Raw genomic sequence first — 19,675 nt, forward strand, 5'->3', positions numbered from 1 at the left:
GGGCGGCGACGGCAAGAGGAGCGGCGGGGGCGGGCCGGGGGCGGGCAGGGGCGGGGCGGCGGCGGACTGCGGAGACGCGGCGGCGCGCTGGGCGGCGCAGAGCGTTCTCGGCGCGGCGCGGCGCGGCGCGGAGCGGAGTGGCCGGCGCGGGGCCGCGGGGGGCGCGGGCCGGGGCCGGGCCGGAGCCGAGCCGGAGCCAAACAGGGGTCGGGCTGGGGATCGGGGGCCGGGTGGAGAACAGCCATGGCGCCACGCAGGGCCGCGGCCCGCGCCGCTGCGGGCGGCCTGGGCGCCGAGTAGCCGGGCCGGGCCGGAGCGCGGGCGGCGGCGGCAGAGGCAACTGCTCCCGCGCCCCCCGCCCTCCAGGCCCCGCGCCCCGCGCCCGGGCTGCCGGCAATGGTGACACATGCGGCGGCGGCGCGCTGGCAGCAGGACCATGGTTGAGCGCGCCAGCAAGTTCGTGCTGGTCGTGGCGGGCTCGGCGTGCTTCATGCTCATCCTCTACCAGTACGCGGGCCCGGGACTGAGCCTGGGCGCGCCCGGCGGCCGCGCGCCGCCCGACGACCTGGACCTCTTCCCCACGCCCGACCCGCACTACGAGAAGAAGTACTACTTCCCGGTGCGCGAGCTGGAGCGCTCGCTGCACTTCGACATGAAGGGCGACGACGTGATAGTCTTCTTGCACATCCAGAAAACGGGCGGCACCACCTTCGGCCGTCACCTCGTGCAGAACGTGCGCCTCGAGGTGCCCTGCGACTGCCGGCCGGGCCAGAAGAAGTGCACCTGCTACCGGCCAAACCGCCGCGAGACCTGGCTCTTCTCCCGCTTCTCCACGGGCTGGAGCTGCGGACTGCACGCCGACTGGACCGAGCTCACCAACTGCGTGCCCGGCGTGCTGGACCGCCGCGACCCCGCCGCGCTGCGCACGCCCAGGTGAGCGCCTGCCACCGACCCCGCCGTCGGGCCAGGGCGGCGGAGTGCCAGCTGGCGGCCGGGCCCGGACCCCCGCCGGGCGGTCCTCGGCCGGCCCTTCCCACCGTGCCCCTCTCTCCTGCCCTCTCGGGGACCCCCATTCGCCGCAGCCCCTCTGGACCCCTTCCTGACCTCGGGGTGCCCCAGTTGGTCTTCTGCGGCCCGTTGTGGTCCCTGCGCTCTGATTCCGCTCTCACCTCCTCCTCCGTGCCTCTTTACTTTTCCCACCGCTCGCAGAGCTGCACAGCGCCCGGGCTTCCCGGGGCCCCCGCCCCAAGACCGCTTTGGCAGTCCAGGCTGGCCTCTATCCTCGGATGGGAACACGCGTTCCTCTGTGTGTGAAGGCCACCTGGTGTGCCCCCTTCACTGTTCCGCTCCTGTCCACATCGGAAGTGAGAGAAGTGAAGCGCCCCCCTTCCACGCCCCCCCCCAGCCAGTCTATCTTGAGAGGGCTGGGGAGGAGCTGCCAGAGGAGGGGGTTGGCTCAGCCTTGCCCAAGTGGCAGGTAGAACAAAGGCCCTAGTGTCACCTGGGGCTGGGGGCGGGGAGGAGGCAGGACTGCCTGCCCCTGAGAGGTGGGCCAGAACGAGGGCAAAGAGGAGCAGAAGCAGGCCAGCAGCAGGCTGTGGGGAGCTGAGCTGGCCAGGGGCACCTGAGCAGCCAGACACCTTCGCTGGAGGCCCCCACTGCTGTGAAGATTGATCTGGGGGGCGGGGAGCTCTTTTGGGAAGCACTTTGCATGCAGAAAGACCCTCCTCTCTCCCCAGGATACTGGATTTCCAAGGGTTAAAGTTGGGGTTCTTTTTCTTCTGTTTGTGATGGTGCCCTGTGGGGTCTTTTCCCCAGGACGTTTGGGCTGGGAAGGGCCAGGAGGAAGGTCTTCTTGCCTGCCTTTTGTTTCTCTTCCACATTTGTCTTAAGACCGAGTTCTCTCTCGGCCAGCCTGGTCATTGGGGAGCTGTGTTCCTCAGCTCTCCTACCTTGCAGGTGCAGAGTCTTGGTCCATTTGGAGAATGAAGGTTTGGTATCCAGCCAGCTTGGAACTGTCCTTGCTCAGCCTTCAGTCCTTCCCTCATGGTCTTTCCCAGACTGTCAGCCACTGGGGCCCTAGAGCTGGGGGGAGGGTGTGGCTCACCACTTTCCCTTGGCTGTCCCCCCAACTAGCAGCAGCTCCCAGCCTGAGGGGTAATGTTTCGGTTCTCAGTCTGCCCATCCAGGCCCTTGAAGCCTTGCTTCCTGCCCAGCATTTGGGCTGCACCACGTAGATGTACTTTCCTGGCCTTGTACCAACCCTCACCCCACTACTCCCCAGAGTCCAACACTCTGTGCCAGACCAGGTTGGACCTGGGGGCTGGTAGCCACCTGCCCTCACCCCGCTATTCCCCAGAGTCCAACCACTCTGCCAGACCAGGTTGGACCTGGGGGCTGGCAGCCACACTGGCCCCTCCAGAGCCCTGGAGGGGACAGTGTGCAGACCTCATTCCAGGACTGCTGAAGACCCAAGTCAAGCTTGCCAAGCAGTCCTGGGCTCTAGTTTGCGACCAGGACACTTGTCCTACAGCCCCACTTCTTGAGGCTGTTTTTCCCTCTGGGTCACCAGGGTGAAGGGACCCTGGCCTCCGTTTTCCAGAGTTTGTCCACCAGAACAAGAGGCCCAGCCACCCCACAGAAGGGGGCCACCAAGTGCTGCACAAGGGAGGTCAGCACCCCTTCCTCCAGGTGGGCGTGTGGAGCAGGAATGGAAGACTCCGTGCGTGGTCAGCTGAGGCCAGCTGCCTCCTGCTGTGGTGGGCCGCCAACCTGCCCACCCGCTGGGAAGTTGCTGAGCTCAGCAGCATGCCGACCACGGAGGAGGGGTTTCCAGGGTCCTCCTGTGGCCTGCCCTCTGCCGTCTGCTTGGGGAGTGGGTTGTGTTACCAGGCAGGTGACAGCCTTGCTGTCCTGCCATGTCATGCTCCCCCCTTCCATTCTGTCCCCGCGGCGCTAGGTAGATTGCATCTTTAAAGAGCCTCCTGGAGAGGAGGGGGGTAACCTTGGCTTTGTGCATTTAATTTACAAGCCCAATGCATGGAGGTTCATCTGCTGAGTGCTCTCCTGGTCTAGGGGGTCAGGTTGCAACTCCCCATTGGCCCAGGACCCAGCACCCAGAGGAATGGAGGCAGTGGCCAGCCTCCATGGGATGCCTGGTGTCAGAAGTCTCAGATGTCACACTCAACCTCCTCCCCATGGCCCTGTGGTGGCAGAGTGACCACCTGACTGGCAAACTGAGGGGTGACAGGGTGCTCTCTTCCTCCTTTCTGGTCCCTAGGATCAGGCACCTGGTGTGTGTTGGACAAATGCCTCCCTGCTTCTAGAATCCCCACCGTGCCTCTCCAGGCTCCCTGTGCCAGAGTCTGCAGTGCTCTGGGACCTTGCACACAGAAAAGTAAGGGTTTTCACGGCTCCCGTACCTCTGTGCCACGCAGCGTGAGCCTGGGTGGTTCTGGTCTGGGTATGCGTCAAGGCGACAAACAGAGACTGACGGGTTTCCAGCACCTTGCTGGAATGTGGTGTGGAACTTCTGGCATCTGTTGGTGCTTTCAGGCTTGGAAAAAAGGAACAGGTGTGTGAGCAAAGCATTGGCAGGTCACTCATTCGTCCTGTGTCTGCCAAGGGAGCTGCCATACCTGCTGGCATCTGCCAGGAGTACTTGTATGGCCCCCTGCAAGGATGGGCCTCAGAGAGGTGTGGCTGTCCATGGCAGCAGGCAGGGGACTAACTGTTGCCAGGGGCCCCTTTGGTTAGAGTGCCTCGGCACCCCCTGCTCCCACGTCACCCCATAGGGTTGAGCTGTTGCTCCTAAGGACCACAACGTCCTTCCTTCCTTGTCCATCGGCCTGAAGGAGATGAGACACAGTCAGGGTCTTGCCTGGATTGCCCTAGAAATGTCCCTATAATCATGGAGGCTTCATTTGGAGCCGCAGAGGTCATCTGGGCCCCAAGCATGGCTTCTGGGCCCCCCTCATGGGGTCCTCTCTGCAGCAGGAGCCCCTGGTAGCTCCCAGCATCATGATGTTACCCAGCAGAGGCTGTGCTTCCTTGCAGGAGGAGGAGCCCTGGCATCATTGGCATGTGCCTTCTCAGGTCCTGCAGCCTCACTCTAGTCACATCCTCCCTCCACCTTCCCAAAGTGCCCTCTGGTGCTGTCCTCTGCCTAGTACACCCTCCTCACCTATCACTGCTCTGCTGGCTCCTCCTCCCTCTTCAGCCTCTGCTCTGCTGCCCCTTCCTCCAGGAAGCCTTCCCTGGCAGCGCCTGTTGCCTTAGGTGCCCCTGGCCACTCTGCAGCTGCTATCCTGGCATGTCCACAGCATATTGACACTGGCCGGAGGCAGAAAGGGTGCTGCTGACATGTGGAACCACCGAGAACATTCACTTCCTGGTCCCAGAAAACCTTGGGGGTTTCTCACTGGGCCCATCCTATTTAGATAGGAGCATTTCTGGGGCACTCGACAATTTCCACCTTGCTCTTGCAAGCACAATTTTACATGCAATCAAGGGACAGACCCTGCATTTGCCTGCAGTGGGGACAGGTCTTACCCAGAGCTGGTTACGGGGACCAATGAACAGGGCCCGGCCACCTGAGGAACATGGTTGTGGTGACACCATGGCCTGAACCATGCAGAGAGATCCTGGGTTGAAATGAAAGGAATCTAAGGTCAAGAAGTTTAGAGCGATCTTCTTTAAAAACAGAAACAACAAAAATTCTTCCTGGTAAGCAAATGCCTAATAAGACAAACTTTCGGAGTTCCCGCTGTGGCTCAGCAGTAACAAGCCTGACTAACGTCCATGAGGACAGGGGTTCACCACCTGGCGTTACTCAGTGGGTTAAAGGATCCAGCGTTGCCGCGAGGTGTGGTGTAGGTTACAGATGTGGCTCAGATCCCACGTTGCTGTGGCTGTTAGACCTCTAGCCTGGGAACTTCCATATGCCACAGGTGCAGCTCTTTAAAAAAAAAAAAAAAAAGACAAAACTTTCAAATGACTTTTGGGCAGCCCCTTTCAGTGACACCCTGGCTTGTGAAATCATCAGGCTCTACAGCTCATGTTGTCTTTAAAGCACCATAGAACTGGCAAGACCAGGGCTTTCTGTTCCCTGGGCACTTCCCTTGTAAACACGAGGGTGGTGCCGAGTGGGCTGGACTTGTCTGTCCCCGGGGGTCAGAGGGCCTTCCCGGTGGGTGTAGCTCCCAGCCCCGGGACCTGGGGGCCAGTGAAGCCAGGGTTTCTTTCTCAGTGGCTGGACTGAGAGGTTTGGCTGCCACCCTTGGAAAGTGACAGGCAGTCAGTGGGGGCCTGGCCTTGTCATTCTCAAAGGACCCCGCGCCTTTTTCTTTTACATTCTCTGCTCCTTTTTTTTTGTTATTGTTATAAAGTAGTGATTGTGGAGAGAATTGGGAGAAAAGTATGAAAAAGGAAAGTCACCACATACTTTACACATACATTTTCTTCTTAAAAAATTTTACTTATTTATTTTTAGTTTTTTGGCTGTGTCCAAGGCATGCAAAAGTTTCCAGGCCATGGATTGAACCACACCACAGCAATGACAATCCCTGATCCTTCACTGCTGGGCCACTAGGAAACTCCAGGTTTTCTTTTTATTGTAATTGAAGCCATCATGTAAACTCTCTGCAGATGCTTCTCCATGTCATGAAACATTAATAATTGGGTGGCTGCAGGTGACGCACCCCTGGGTGCACCATAGTCAGTTCTCCTCTGTCGTTGAATATGCAGCTTTCCAATTTATGCTCCTGTACCTAAGGCCGCAGTGGACATCCTTGTACATCAAACATTTGGCATAGCCCTGATTTCCTTCAGAAATTCCTAGGAGTGGCATTTCTTTGTTGAGACTGATCTGAATGTTTAAATGCTCTCCATGTAAATGTTAAGTTACTTTTCAGAAAGTCTTCCCCTGACTCTGTAGTCAGGCGTGGTCTTTGAGTGTTTGTGTTAAATATTGGGTTTAAAGGGTTTGCTGTCACACGTGAGCGGACTGTCTCTATCTGTGGTTTATGAAGTCCCGTGTGACGAGTGGCACTCTTGGGTGGCCCGTCACTTTGGCTGTGCCCAGCCACCCCAAATGTCTGCCCATCTGGTCACAGATGTCTGCCTGCGACCCCTGCTTAGAGCGAGGGTGCAGTTCTCTGCCATCTGGGGCTGAAAGAGAGGTGATGAGGAGCCAGGGTCTGCAGAGGGAAGGGTGCAGACGGGGGGCAGGGGGCAGCTCTTGGAATGGGTCATCTCCTTTGGTCTCCCCCACCCCCACAAAGCAAATGTGACAATTGTCCCCATTTTCCCTACAAGGAAGTCAAGGCTCAGAAAAGTTAGGGAGCTGCCATCCTGATGTCTGTCTGTTCCGTCAGTACCCCCAGCTGGGAGGACTGACAGGCGAGAACCAAAGCCAGCCATCGGATTGGGCTCAACACGAGTACCTGAGACCCTGGGTGGAGGCAGGTCTTTTCACACACAGACCTGGGTGGTGGGTTTACAGCAGAACGTCAGGCAGCCCTCATGATGCAGTAGCAAGACAGGAATGAGGCCATGTCCTCCTGGCTCTGCAGCCAGGCCAGTAGCTCCCATCACCTCCCCGAGGGATGGGGTCCTTCTTGGATAGTCTTGGGCCTGCAGCCGCCAGCCTTGCTAGAAGGTTTGTGGAATTCAGGCCAGATGCCATTCAGCAGGTCTGCAGAGAGGAGGCAGGACGGGAAGGGGCGAGGGCTCCTGACCGGATGGTTTCTGAATGTCCCACTCTCACAGTGGTTTCTAGCCACGTGGAGGTGTCTCATTGCCAGCCCTCTCTGCCGGCAGCCTTACTCTGCCTCACTGGCCAGCACTCGAAGGTGGAAAGGTGTGTTTGCAGGGTCTCCATCTCTCAACAGCCTTACTCCTGGCATTCCCAGAACTCAGCTGGCTCTTTCTCTTCCTATTGCACTTTTTGCTGTTTGGTTTGAGGTGTTTATGGTTTTTTTTTTTTTTTTTTTTTTTCGAGGGAGGGACATTATGCAGAAAGAAGGTCCTATGCTTGGCAGGGGCCCCAGGGGTTGAGATGCTGCTCCAGCCACAAAAATAGGCAGGCACGTGAATGGTGACAGCAGGGGTATCTGAGGGGCTTGGAGGAGGCGCTTCCATGTGGGGTTTTGCAGGATCACTAGGAGTATAGACAGGAAGCAGTGCCCTGGAGCCACAGCCAGTCACAAAAGGAGGGCAGTGGGGACGCACCCTCCCAGAGACCCAGGTGCCAGTGTACAATCCGTCCCCAAAGGCAGGCCTGTCACTTTCTGGCTTTGGAATTTGTGGCCCAATTTCCCTGTTTCTCTGTGGGTAAAATGTCTCCTTCCTGGTGTGGCATTGTCCCAGGTCCCCAGCTTACAGGGCCTGTTGTTTTGGAAAAGCATCATGTGGACATACCCATATACCAGAGCATTAATGCGGCTCCCAGGTGAACAGGAGACATCAGGGTCATCAGGGTGGGCCGAGGGAGGAGGCTGTCTAGTCTCGAGGTACCACACACACCCTCCCCCAGCCTGGGGTGGGTCCCAGGCCTGTTTTCCCTAATGGGGGAGCAGAAACCAGCAGAAATGTGGGCTGCCCTACTCTCCCACAGCCACCGACGGCCCCTGGTCAGGCTCCCAACCCAGCTCTGGGGGTGCCAGGAGTTTGGCTAAGGATATGCAGCCCTCCAGTTGGCCTTTCCTTCTCTAGGTTCCTCCAGGGCCCCATCCCCACCCTGGCTGTGCGTCTGTTCGCTCACTCCACCCAGCATCCTGGGTCCGGGGCCTGGACTCCAAGGGCTGCCTGCGGGGCTTGCTGCACCCCACATCCCGCAAGGAGTTCACAGGGGCTCTGAGGCCCCAGGGCAGGACAGAGGCATGTGGGGACTCGGCACTAGGGTTCCTTCTGGAAAGCCCAGGCCATAACTCTAGGCCCCAAGAAGCCCAACTGGGAACCAGAGCAGGAGAGGGGAGCCCCCAGGCAGCCTCTCACCTTGTGTCTGCAGCCAGGGGGTCTCATGGCCACAGAGGAAACAGCCGTCTGAGCCTGTTTCCCCACCTCTAGAATGGGATAGAGAACTTGTCATTTGGTTCTGTACTGTTGCCCATGATCTCCTGTGACTTAGGGCCTTCCAGCCCCAGATTGTGTCTGAGTCTTGTTGGAGCCATGGCCACTCATAACCCCGTATAATTCTGCAATCCAGGAATGAGTACGGGTCTCACTGCTGGGAGTGGGATCCACGTTCTCTGCCATCAGGCTGTAGGCAGCTTCCCACAGCAATGTAAGGGAAGGGGGTGGGCTTGGGGCAGCCTGCGAGTGTCCGGCAGTCTGTGAGCACCTTGGTTTGGGGGTTTGGTTTTGGGGATTTGGGGGGTTTTTTTGTCTTTTATAATTTTTTTTTTAATTAACACATAGCTGATTTACAATGTTGTGCTAATTTCTGCTATACAGCAGAGTGACTCAGTCATACATATATATACATTCTGTTTCTTATATTATTTTCCATCGTGGTCTGTACCAGGAGGTTGGATATAGTTCCCTGTGCTGTACAGCAGCACCTCATTGTTTATCCACTCTAAACGCAATAGTTTGTTTATATCTACTAACCCCAAACTCCCAGTTCATCCCAGTCCCTCCCCTTCTCCCTTGGCAGTCACAAGTCTGTTCTCCATGTCCATGAGTCTGATTCTGTTCTCTGTAGATAGCTTCCGGATAGAAGTGAAATCCTATGGTGTTTGTCTTTCTCCTTCTGACTTAATTTCACTTCGTGTGAGAATATCTAGTTGTTTCCATGTTGCTGCAAATGGTATTATTTCATTCTTTCTTATGGCTGAGTCACATTCGATTGTGTATATGAACCGCATCTTCTTAATCCATTTTTCTGTTTAAATGGGGAATGTAAAGGCCCAGGGGGTAGGGACGGGGGAATCAGAGCAAATCACTAATTGTCTGGAAAGATAGTACCTAGAGAGATGAAAACCCTGGAGTTAATTGTTTATGAAGCTGTGGAATCAAAGGGAGTCAGTAGCTGTGGGAGACCTGCCCCTGTTGGTCACAGGCAGGAACTGGGACCCCTGTCTCTGCAGGCCAGGTCCCCCCACACAAGTCACGCTCACCCTGATGCACCATGGTGGACATTGGAGCTCCTGAGTCACTAGCCTAGGGCTCCAGCTCTGCTCCTACCTGGAGACCATGGGACTGGGAGCATCATCTTCTTGGCCTGCCTTGTGGAGCGGTGGTAGGACTCCATAAGGATGTCCTGGCTGCCAGCGGGGGTGGGGGGAGTGCTGTTTAGTTCCATCAGCTTCTGCCCTCCACAACAAGAAAAGTCAGAGATCCTCCATGGGCCGCCCAGCGAGCGCAGTGAGGGAGCAGGAGCAGCAGGCGGCCAGGCCCTGCCTTGGGGCCAGGGAACCCAGGTCCGCAGAAGGGGTGGCAGCAGAGCAAGGGTGGGCACCCAGGCTTGGAGCATACCTGCTGGGTTGAATAGTGATTCTAGCAACTGCAAGCTCTGACTTCCGCCTTTGTTTTCCCACCTGTAACATGGGCGCACTGGCAGTGCCTGCCTCTCAGGTTGGTACTTGGAAGTACGCCTATTGCTGGGGATTCTTTTTGCACAAGAGGCTATGATGCACCCCTTTCTCTGGGAACAGGGACAAGCCCTTCAGAGCCAGTCACTCTGAATTGTTCAGCTCAGGGGCCAGCAAGGCATTTCCCTGACAGCAGCTGGCGTCTGGGCAGTTACCAGGGATGTATCAATCGCCTTCCAACATGGTGACCAGGGGTGTGCCATGCTTTGGCCAAGGGGGTCTCTTGCTCACCCCAGGCTGTGGCATTGGGGACTCCTGCCTGTGCCCACTTGACAAAAGGGCCTTGTCCAAAAGTCCTTGCCTACCTGGCCAGCAGCCCAGATGTCATTGTAATCCTGGCCTGTGGGTACCAGTGCAAGTCAGTCCCGGTGTCTGGTCTGTGTTGGCAACAGCCCGTCTTTCCCTCTGAGAACCCTGGAGACCCAACTGAGAACTCAGTGGTGGGGGGTGAGGGAAGAAATGCCAGGTGGCGTAGTTCCTTTCCCCTCCCCGCCCCCCAGAAACCTAGGCACGTGGTAGTCCTTTCCCCTCCCAGGGCCCCCGTCTTCCCTGGCTTGGGGCCAAGGTCACCCACCCACAGACATGGCCAGGAGTGGAGTGGTGGGCTCCCATTCACTCAGTGATCGCTGTGGTCCATGCTGCTAGTACCTCTGCCCCTCCTCACCACCCCCACCCCACCGCCCGCATCTCCTGTTTCCCCTGCACCCTTTTTATACCTTCCCTCACTGTAGACACATGCATCCCTTAAACAGCACATAGCACTGTTAGCTGTTGCACACTTTCTAGATCCTGCGTCAGGCTGTACCTGGCCTTGTGGACCTTGTTCCCTTCACTCACCCTTGTTGTTGAGACCTATCCGTGTTGGTCCACGATGTGCATATTTAATTTATTGACTGCTGGGATTGTCTAGACATATCCCTTTTTTTTCCTGTGCTTTGTTCTGAGAGCAGACGGGAGGCATGTTTCACAGACAGGTGACAGTAACCAGACTTGCCCATCCTCCCGACATGTCGCTTGGAGCAGATCGAGGGGTGGGGAGAGTCCATCCTTGGCTCTGCCGGACGTGGCCAGCACTATCCAGATGGGCTCCACTGGCCACCCATCCCCACCCCGGCCATGCCTCAGGTCCCCATCATTTGACCTGTTAGGTGTTGCCATTTCTACCAAGCCAGCAGCCACGAGATGGTGTGCTGAGATCTCTCGGGGGTGAGACAGGCCTCCTTTTGTGTGGCTACTGGCCACTGAGATTTCCTCCCGGCCCCTAACCTGTTCACATCTTTTGGGCTCTTTCTTCCCGAGAGGTGGCTTGTATCCTGGTACAAGTTCTGTGAATGGTGAGCTCCTCCCGACTGTCCTTCCACTGCCTGTGGGTCCAGGCATTTGATTCCCTGGCACCTGTACCAGTAGAGGCTGGGTGGGCTGGTTGCACCCTTGCCCTCCAGCCAACAGCACTGAGTGCATGTGAGTATATCCGCTGACCTCTGAACCCCTCTGGGACCTCTTGAGATGGGGAATCAGCTAGAGGCCCGGAAGGTTGGGTGGGTAGCTAGGGGGCTGGCTGACCAGTCATCCTCCCTTCAGTAGGCACGCCCCCAGGACCTCCCTCCAAAGTCCTCAGCAGGGCCTGGGGCAGCAACTGCACAAGCCCAGAAAGCCAGACAGGTCAGCAGCCCCACTGCCGTGACTCATACCCATCACCCCTGGCTCGTTGGGGTCCCTGTGAGCTTGGGTTGTCAGAAAGGATCCTGCAGCCAAAACTAGAGTCTGGAGCCCACTTCTCTGAGGTCATAGGACTCTCCTTCACCTCCTGATGGAAATCTAGGCTTTTCTAGAGTGAGGCCTGCCTGTGTCACCCGCCCCACAACCCCCAGCCCAGTCCTGTACCTCCAGCCAGATGCCTGGTCCCCCATCTGCAGCAGCCACCCCTCAGGGCTGGACCCTGCATGGCCTGCCTCTGGGATAGAGCTTCCCACATCCTCCTGGAAAGGGGCGGGGGGGGCGGGGCAGCCTTGGAATGAACCACCCCCCCACACTTGGCCCTAGCCCCTATTTGCTCCTTAGACCACTGACCACCCCACCACGCACACCCCCACTTGGCCCAGGAGGGGTGGCCTATAAATCACTGTCCATCTGAGAATTAGCTGCTGCCACCACAGGGCTCACTGGGCCTCTTGAACCAACACGGGCACAGATTTTCGGCCCCTGGGCAGTGGGTGAGCATCTCTAAGTTGAGAGCTGTAAAGGTTCCCATGTGAACATTGACCTCCCTGGAGCACTGGTGTCCTTGGAAGATGAGGGGTTGCAATGTGGAGGTTTTGTGTTTGCATCACCACAGCAGGAGGAGGTGGGGTTGGTGTTGTCTCTGAGCAGTAAGTTAAGAGTCTTCACTGAGTCCCAGTTCCCCGTCCCTGTTGGGAGGTAGGAGACCTGGGGGTGGGGGGAGGGGCTGGGTAAGGCTCTGTCCCCTGTGCGCCCCACTTGCAGGGTGTGTGCCACACTGGCGGCGGGATGAGCAGGTGTTCTCACCCAGAGGACACACTCTGAGACCGACAGCCACACTTGGCACCAGGCCTTCCTCATTCCCACCTCAATGTTAGGGCCCCACTTTGCAGATGCGGACACAAAGGTTCCGAGAGCCTAAGTAACTTGTCATGCAGGGTCACATGTGGCAGGGCTGGGATTCATACTCAGCCTGTGGCTCCAGAGTTTCCTGTTGACCCCTCCCCAGTGACAGGGAGCAGGCAGGGTCCCCCAGGAAGGGAGAGCCAGGCATCACCCGGGTGTAAGGTTTGCACTCACAACACTGCCTGCCCTGGCTGGAGGGTAATGTGGCTTCTTAAGGGACGGGCTTTCGCAGCAGCCCAAAGTGGTACAGGGTCCCAGAGGAGGCCCCGAGTGACCACCCACCCTCCCTCCTCAGGGCCCAGCTGGGTGAGTGACTGCCCACCAGAAACAGCCAAGCCATTGGGTCTGACGTTTCCTTCTCCACGGAGGAGAGGGTCGGCAGAGGCAGGGCAGATGGTCTCCCAGGGGCTTAGTGGTTTCTGATGTCACCTGTGAGGAGGGGCCCAGGCAGGCACAAAGCTGGGGAGCAGGTGGGCTCCCCCCTGCCTGGGGCACCGCAGCCTTGATCCCCAGTCATGGTGCTCCTCCCCCTCCAGGGCCTCGCCCTGTCCCCTCGGCAAGCAGGTCTGGGCACTTCGTTTTGCTTAGACGAGTCCAGACAGGAGGCTGCTGGTTGGCCCACTGGCTGAACCCTGCCGAAGTTCAGGGCCTAACAGGTCCTGCTCTGAAACTGTCCTTCGCCTGCAGTTAGGAAGCCCAGGCCTGTAAGGAGAGGTTCACTCTGCTTTCCTGGAAGCTCCGCTGGCGAAGTGCCCAGAGGAAAACACCTTTTTATCAAGTCGGAGGCGGTCACATTTCAGCCAAGTGGGTCAGAGGCCAGCCGGGAAATTGGTGGGGAGGGGGGAGGTTGCTGGGCCCCAGCAGGAGCAGACCCCAACCTCAAGCATCAGGTTGAAAGGGGGCCCAGTGGGCATCAGGCAGGGCTCAGCCCAGGGACGGAATGCATACCAGGCCAGCAAAGGCCCAGAGTGTGACTGTTAGGGCGCCTGGGCTGCATGGGCCCCTCTAACCTCCTGGGCCCCTCTTTGCCCATCAGAGGCACAGAAGATTTGAGAAGCAGAGGCTGACAGCCAGTGACCGAGGCCCCTCACAGCGCAGTACCTGCCCCCACAGGCCAGGGGACCTCATTCGGAGGCAGGGGGGTGGGGTGGGGGGAGTGTTTGTGCTCACTCATGCTGAGTGAGCCCCTTCCATCCCTTTCACCCTCCCCCAGCCTGAGCCTTGCTGGCTTTGGTCACTTGTCTGTCTGCTGGCCAGATCAGAGGCAGCCTGAGGTGGTTGCAGCTGCGGAGGGGCCATGTCAGAGTTGCAAGGGAGCCAACCTAGCACAGTCCCCATCATGGGTCAGAGATGGGGTGGTGTGGCTTGCTGGATCAGCGGGCCTTGTACAGAACAGCGCCCCAGTGCAGCCAGCACACCACATGAGCTGTTCCAGGTCATTTGCAGAGGAAATGCCCTTCAGAGGGTCATTGTGTTAGCACAGAGCCTGGGGGTGGGTGGCCTGTGTGGCAATTGGTCACTGGTCTCCCCCCACCCGCCCCAGCTGTGAGCTCCTGACCGCACAGTCAGCTGGCCTGGGAGCCCAGCCCTTGTGGGCCAGCAGCTGTTGCCTGCTGATGTCTCACAGAAAACCCCTGCCTTGACCAGCCGGGGCTCTGTGCAGGGACCCCCTTTGAGTGTTTGTAAACTCGGTTAGCAGAGGGTTTTTTTAATTAAATTTTTTATTAGGGTATAGTTGATTTACAGTGTTTCTTCAATTTGTGTTGTACGGCAGAGTGACTCAATCACATACAGTTCCCTTGGCTGTACAGTAGGGGCCCACTTCCCATCCATTCCAAATGTAACAGTTTGTATCTATTTAGTAGGTTTTAACTGAGCCCTCACTCTGTGCAGTCTGCAGGGCACTAGCGTGGGATCCCAGCCGCTGGCCCTCCCTGCCCGGGCCACCCAGCCATACCTGACAGCAGCCCAGGTGTGGAAGGACCCAGGGGTCTTGGCATCTGGCACCTCCCTCAGGCAGCACTGACAGCCTGCCTCGAGTTCATGGGGGCAACATGAGGGCCTTGGCCCCCAGGATGGTGACTGCCATCCATGGGACAGGCCACATTTGGGTTTTCTCCAGGTGACATCAGGTCAGGGTCCCTCCACACATGCCCCAGTTCGGGTGCACCCAGTCACTCTGCTGGCCCTGGGCTTGGCAAGGACCAGTGGGCCTGGGACAGGCACCACCCCAGGTACACCATGAGGTGCCTCCACTGTTCTGATTCCCATGGGGAAGCAGAAGCCCAGAGAGGTCAAGGGACTTGCCGAGGGTCACTGGGCTCAGGCAGCAGACCCGATCGCCCTGGAGCCCCATTTGTCCCGCACATAACCCTGGCTGCATCTGCCTAGCAGTTATCATTCCGGCAAAGGACAGTGTACAGGATGGGCTACCGGCCCTGCCCCAGGACACAGGCAGCATCCTGGCAGAGCCAGAGGTCGCCTAGAGCCAGCTCCTCAGTCCCACAGGCAGCAAAAAGGAGGCTTGGGATTGTGGAAAATTTAGTGCTAGGTTTGAAAACTTTTTAAAATATTTACCTTCCTTCCATTCTTTCTCCATAAAACTGTAATACTTATGTGGCCCAGGAGCTGGCCAGGGAGCTGTGGGCAGGGCCTGGCTGAAACCTCCTCGCTGCAGCTGCACCACTCGGTAAGGGATCGGGCCAGCTGGCGGCCCTCTGGGGTTCCAGGTGCCAATAGGTGTGCCCAAGAGACAGGATTGGCTTGGAGGGTCAGGTGGGAGTGTTTTCTGATTGACAGAGCCTTGACTTCTCCAGGGAGAGGATAGTGGGCATGTGGAGGGGCTGGCACTCTGCCCCCAGGCCCAGGTGGGGCCTCTGAAGGGTCCTGACTGGGGACGCACAGGCCAGCCATGCCCCAGGGACACACTCAGCCATAGTTTCCACGTAGGGGATCCCATGGGGACCAGGCTCTGGCAGGCCTTGAACCAGCACATACATGTCCCCCAAGTTAGGATAAGCATCTCTACCTGCATCCTGGACACAGATGGTACACACAGCTGGTTCGGATGACCGCTGGGTCTCCACCCAGCTCCCAGCCCCTCCCACCCCCACGCCTGCCATGTCCATCCACCACCAGGGGCAGAGCTGACTGGGAGCATGGCATGGCCCCATCTCTGGTTTGGAGGCCTTCTCTGTGACACCTGTTCCATGTCATGCCAGCCACAGGCTATCCCCCACCTCACAGAGTAGTGGCCTCGGGCTGGGGCTGGACCTCAGGGACACGGGCCCACTCCCTCCCCAGGGCTGACCCTGGGCTGCACAAGGCACCCAGGCTCTCATGGCCACACACACTCCTGGCTGCAGCTTGTGCAGCGGTGACTCAAATATCCTGGAACAAGAAGCCCTTTTTCCCTTACAAGTGCTTGGCACTTTGAGACATTTCCTCCCGTTTGAAATTCCTTCCCGCCAGCCCCCTTCAGGAGCTGAGTGATTTTTCCACTCCGGGGCCCGGCCACCCCTTCATCCCTGCCACTTCCCTCCCAGGCCAGGACATGAGGGAAATGTGCGTTTGTGGAAAATTGGCTGTCGTTGCAGGAAGGGAAGAGGGGCAGCTGGAGCCAAGCCCTCAGCCCCCTGCCCACCCAAAAGGCTCCAGACTTTGCAGGCAGCCGTCATGGGGTGAAAGACCAGACCCCTCAGACAGCTGGTCCTCGGGGCTCCCTGCCTCCCTCCCCACCCGCAAGAAGAGGGAGCTTGGCCGACAGCAATGACAGAGGCCCTGGTTTCTCAGGCAGGCATGGCAGGTGGGGTGCACGTGGCAGTAGCAGTGAATTAGCTGCAGGAACTCTGGGTCAAAACCTGCTTGGGCTGGGGAGGGGAGCGGTCCCCGGAGGAGTCCCCCATTGGGGCAGAAAGAGGGAGCCCTGGAGTCCGTTTGCCAGGCAGAGCCAGGCATGGCTCACCTGGCCCAGTCTGATATGCTGTGCTGCCGCAGCCTGGGCCCCAAAGGGGGAGCCTAGCTGTCAGACGTGACATAAGAGGCCAGCAGGACCCCTGGCCCTGGGTGGGGTGCAGCCTGGGAGCCACCAGCCTCTGCCTGACAGATGGGCAACATTTGCAGGGCAGGGTGCAGGTGAGGGCTGTGAGCTTCGCTACCACAACCCCTACCCTGTCACCCTCTGTCCCATGAGCAGCCAGGAATCCTCAAGACAGTCTTGGGCCACTGTGACTCGCCTGTGGGTCCCAGCTCTTTGCTGCGGATCTGGCACAGAGTAGTTTGTGACCTTTAGAGACAGAGCCTAGCTCACGCTTCCTGAGTTCTCTCCTAAAAGGGCCACCAGTCATTTCCCTGTCACCCTGGGCTGAACCCTCAGTGTTAATGTTGGTTTCATGGTTTGCTGAGGGCACTGGGGTCTGCTGGGCAGGGGGCCAGCTCCTGCTGGCCAGCCTCTTGGAGCCCCAGGGTGCTGATTGGAGGTTGGGCGGCAGGGCACCACCTCACGGGGGTCAAGGCTGGGGTCACCAACATCGATGTGGGGTGCAGGGTGGGAGGGGGGCAGGTTCTTTTTGTTCTGTCAGCCAAAGGACAAAAGTGGGGCTCTTGGCCAGGCCTGAGGCTGGTGCCTTCAGCCTCATCTTCAGTCCTATCATCACTCTAGAGAACTGAGGAAGTACCCCCCTCCATCGCAGTGGGGCCACGTTTAGACTCGGTGGGCTCCATTTGTTACCCCCCTCACTGAGGGGCTGTCCCCAGAGGACGGCCCTCTTTCCTTGAAGGGCCTCTGTGGTTTTCCCCGAGACTTGTCAGCCCAGGGCTGGCTGCAGATGCTCCATTGAAGGAGAGTCAGGGGGAGGGAGGGCAATATATACATAACATGCAATTTACTATTTTAACCATTTTTAAGTGTACAGCTCAAGGGCATTAAGTCCATTCACATTGTTGTGCAACCGTCACCACCGTCCATCCTCAGAACTTTCCATCTCCCCCAACTGAAACTGTCCCCATTAAACAACTCCCTCTCCTCCCCCAGCCCATGACAATCTCCGTTCTACTACTCTATTTCTCTGAATATGATTCCTCTAGGGACCCCATATAAGTGGAGTCATAATGGCATTTCTCTTTTTGTGACAGGCTTATTTCACTGAGCATAATGTCCTCAAGCTTCATGTCACAGCAGGTGGCAGAATGTCCTTTTTAAGGCTGAGCATGACCTTGTATGTATATGCTCTGTATTGCTTTTCTGTTGATCCTTCCACGGACACTTGAGGGGTTGCTTCCTACCTCTTATTCCTGTGAATAACGTTGCTGTGAATGGACACGCAAATATCTCTTCGTGTCCCTGCTTTCAGTTCTTTTGCTGTGTACCTTAAGATGGAATTACTGGTGGGAGTTCCTATCATGGCTCAGCGGAAAGGAATCTGACTAGTATCCATTAGGATGCAGATTCAATCCCTGGCCTCGCTCAGTGGGTTAAGGATCCAACGTTGCCCTGAGCTGTGGTGTAGGTCACAGGTGTGGCTCAGATCTGGCATTGCTGTGGCTGTGGTGTAGGCCAGCAGCTACAGCTCTGTTTTGACCCCTGGTCTGGGAACCGCCATATGCCACAAATGCGGCCCTAAATGATTTTTTTTAAAAAAAGATGGAATTGGTGGATCTTGTGGTAATTATATGTCTAATTTTTTTTAGAGAACCACCATTCTACCTTCCCATCAAGAATGCACCTAAGTGCAGTGTCCATTGTAGCTCAGCAGGTTAAGAACCCAACCTATTGTCCATGAGGATGTGGGTTCAATCCCTGGCCTCCCTCAGTGAGTTAAGGATCAGGCATTGATGCAAGCTGCAGTGCAGGTCACAGATCTGGCTCAGATCCAGCATTGGCTGTGGCATAGGTCAGCAGCTGTGGCTCTGACTCAACCCGTAGCGTATGGACTTCCATATGCTGCAGGTATAGCCCTAAAAAGAAAAAAAATTACATAAAGCTTCCAATTTATCCACATCCTTACCAGCATATCTTCTTTTCTGGCTAATGGCTGGTCGTGGCCTAGGGCAGGAAGATCCAGAATGCAGTGCACAAGTGCTGCAGCAGGAGTTGCCTGGGGTCTCAGGAGGAGTCTGGCAAGGCCATGTTCAGACTCGTAGTCCCAGAAGTTGGGAGAGGCTGAGGTGTGGGACAGCACCGTGTGGAATTGGGGTCAGGCATCTAGCAGAGGGTCTTAGTGGATGGAGGGATGGGTAGGAGGTCCCCTGCCCAGGAGGCGAGGCAGCTGCATGCTGTGCTTGGCTCTGCAGTGGTCTCAGTGTGGACCCATGACTTGAGCCAGGCCTGCCTGGTTCAGCATGGCCACTTCGTGGTCTGAAGCAGCTGGAAGACCAGCTCGGTCCCATTGTGACCACAGACCATGCCCTATAGGCCACGGGAATCCCTGTAACTTCCCACCTCCTGGGCTGGGTGTTAATTCCTCAGCCCCTCTGGGCAGCTGGGAAGCAGCTGTGTCTGGTCTTAGGTGTAAGACCTGGCTTCTTCCCCAGTGGCCATGCCACTCCACTGTCCCCTCTGCTATCTGTGTCCAGAGGCCCCACACCAGCCAGGCTAGAGGGAACTAGCAACATGTACCAAGCTCTCACAGCCTTGGGGACCCTGGGTTCATGAGGGACCCCTACACTGGGTAGTTTTTAGTTCTGGAGGCTCCCAGGCCTTGGACTGCGGTGGGCTTGGTGCTCCCCTCTTGGGCACAGGGCTCTGGGCAACAGGCAGAATGTTTATGGCCCAGCTGGTGCCACTTGCAGCCTTTGTCCTATTTCCTGACCCCTGCCAAGGTTGGTGTGGTGTCAGGGACAGTGCAAGGGCCTTTGCCTCTGAAGCCATCACTCAGCAGCCGAGGCCCTGGACACACAGGGGCATCTTCTCATCCGGCAGGAAGGCCATGGCAGCACCCTACAGGGCTGGAGACATGGGCCTTTAGCAAACCCTACTGACACAGTTTGGGCCACGTGTTTATTCTTCCTAGTGAGGTTTCAGACGTGTGTGGGTCCCCACTTGTGAGTCCTCTAGGGCCTGGCAAGCTTGGTTCTTTGTGTCCCCTCCCCTGACTCCAGAGCCCAGGTTGGATTGGCCATGGGGTACAAAGATATGGGTGCCAGAGGGCTGTGCAGACCCTACCTGACAGCGCCTTCCTCCTCTGGGTCCCAGAGCTGCCATCCATACCCAGGCCCATGCTGCTGCTCCACGTAAGCTGCTCACCCCCTGAGGCTGTGGCCTCTGCCAGCAGGGAGTCCATCCCCAGGTCTATTGGGGCCCGTGGTCTGCTGCTGCTGCTGCACCTTCGCCCTGGACAGGAGGGCCCCCTCCTCTGGGGGTGGAGGTGCCACAGAAAGTCCACTCTCCCGACTGCCCTGCTCTGTGCCAGGAAGTCGCCTGACAGGTGGGTGATGGAGGCACCACCACTGACTGCTTC

General features: G+C 57.7%; 1 protein-coding gene across 1 annotated transcript in view; it reads left to right on the plus strand.

The window, feature by feature from the left end:
- Nucleotides 1–218: 218 nt before the first annotated feature.
- The window catches only part of HS6ST1 (heparan sulfate 6-O-sulfotransferase 1), a 42,338-nt gene continuing 22,881 nt past the window's right edge, over nt 219–19,675 (plus strand). Inside the window, exon 1 of the mRNA XM_047772590.1 lies at nt 219–933. Within this exon, the coding sequence (XP_047628546.1) occupies nt 407–933 (527 nt within the window). The 5' untranslated portion in view covers nt 219–406. The remainder of the gene's footprint in view (nt 934–19,675) is intronic.

The sequence above is a fragment of the Phacochoerus africanus genome, chromosome 3 (assembly GCF_016906955.1).
Source record: "Phacochoerus africanus isolate WHEZ1 chromosome 3, ROS_Pafr_v1, whole genome shotgun sequence".
NCBI classification, from domain to species: domain Eukaryota; kingdom Metazoa; phylum Chordata; class Mammalia; order Artiodactyla; family Suidae; genus Phacochoerus; species Phacochoerus africanus.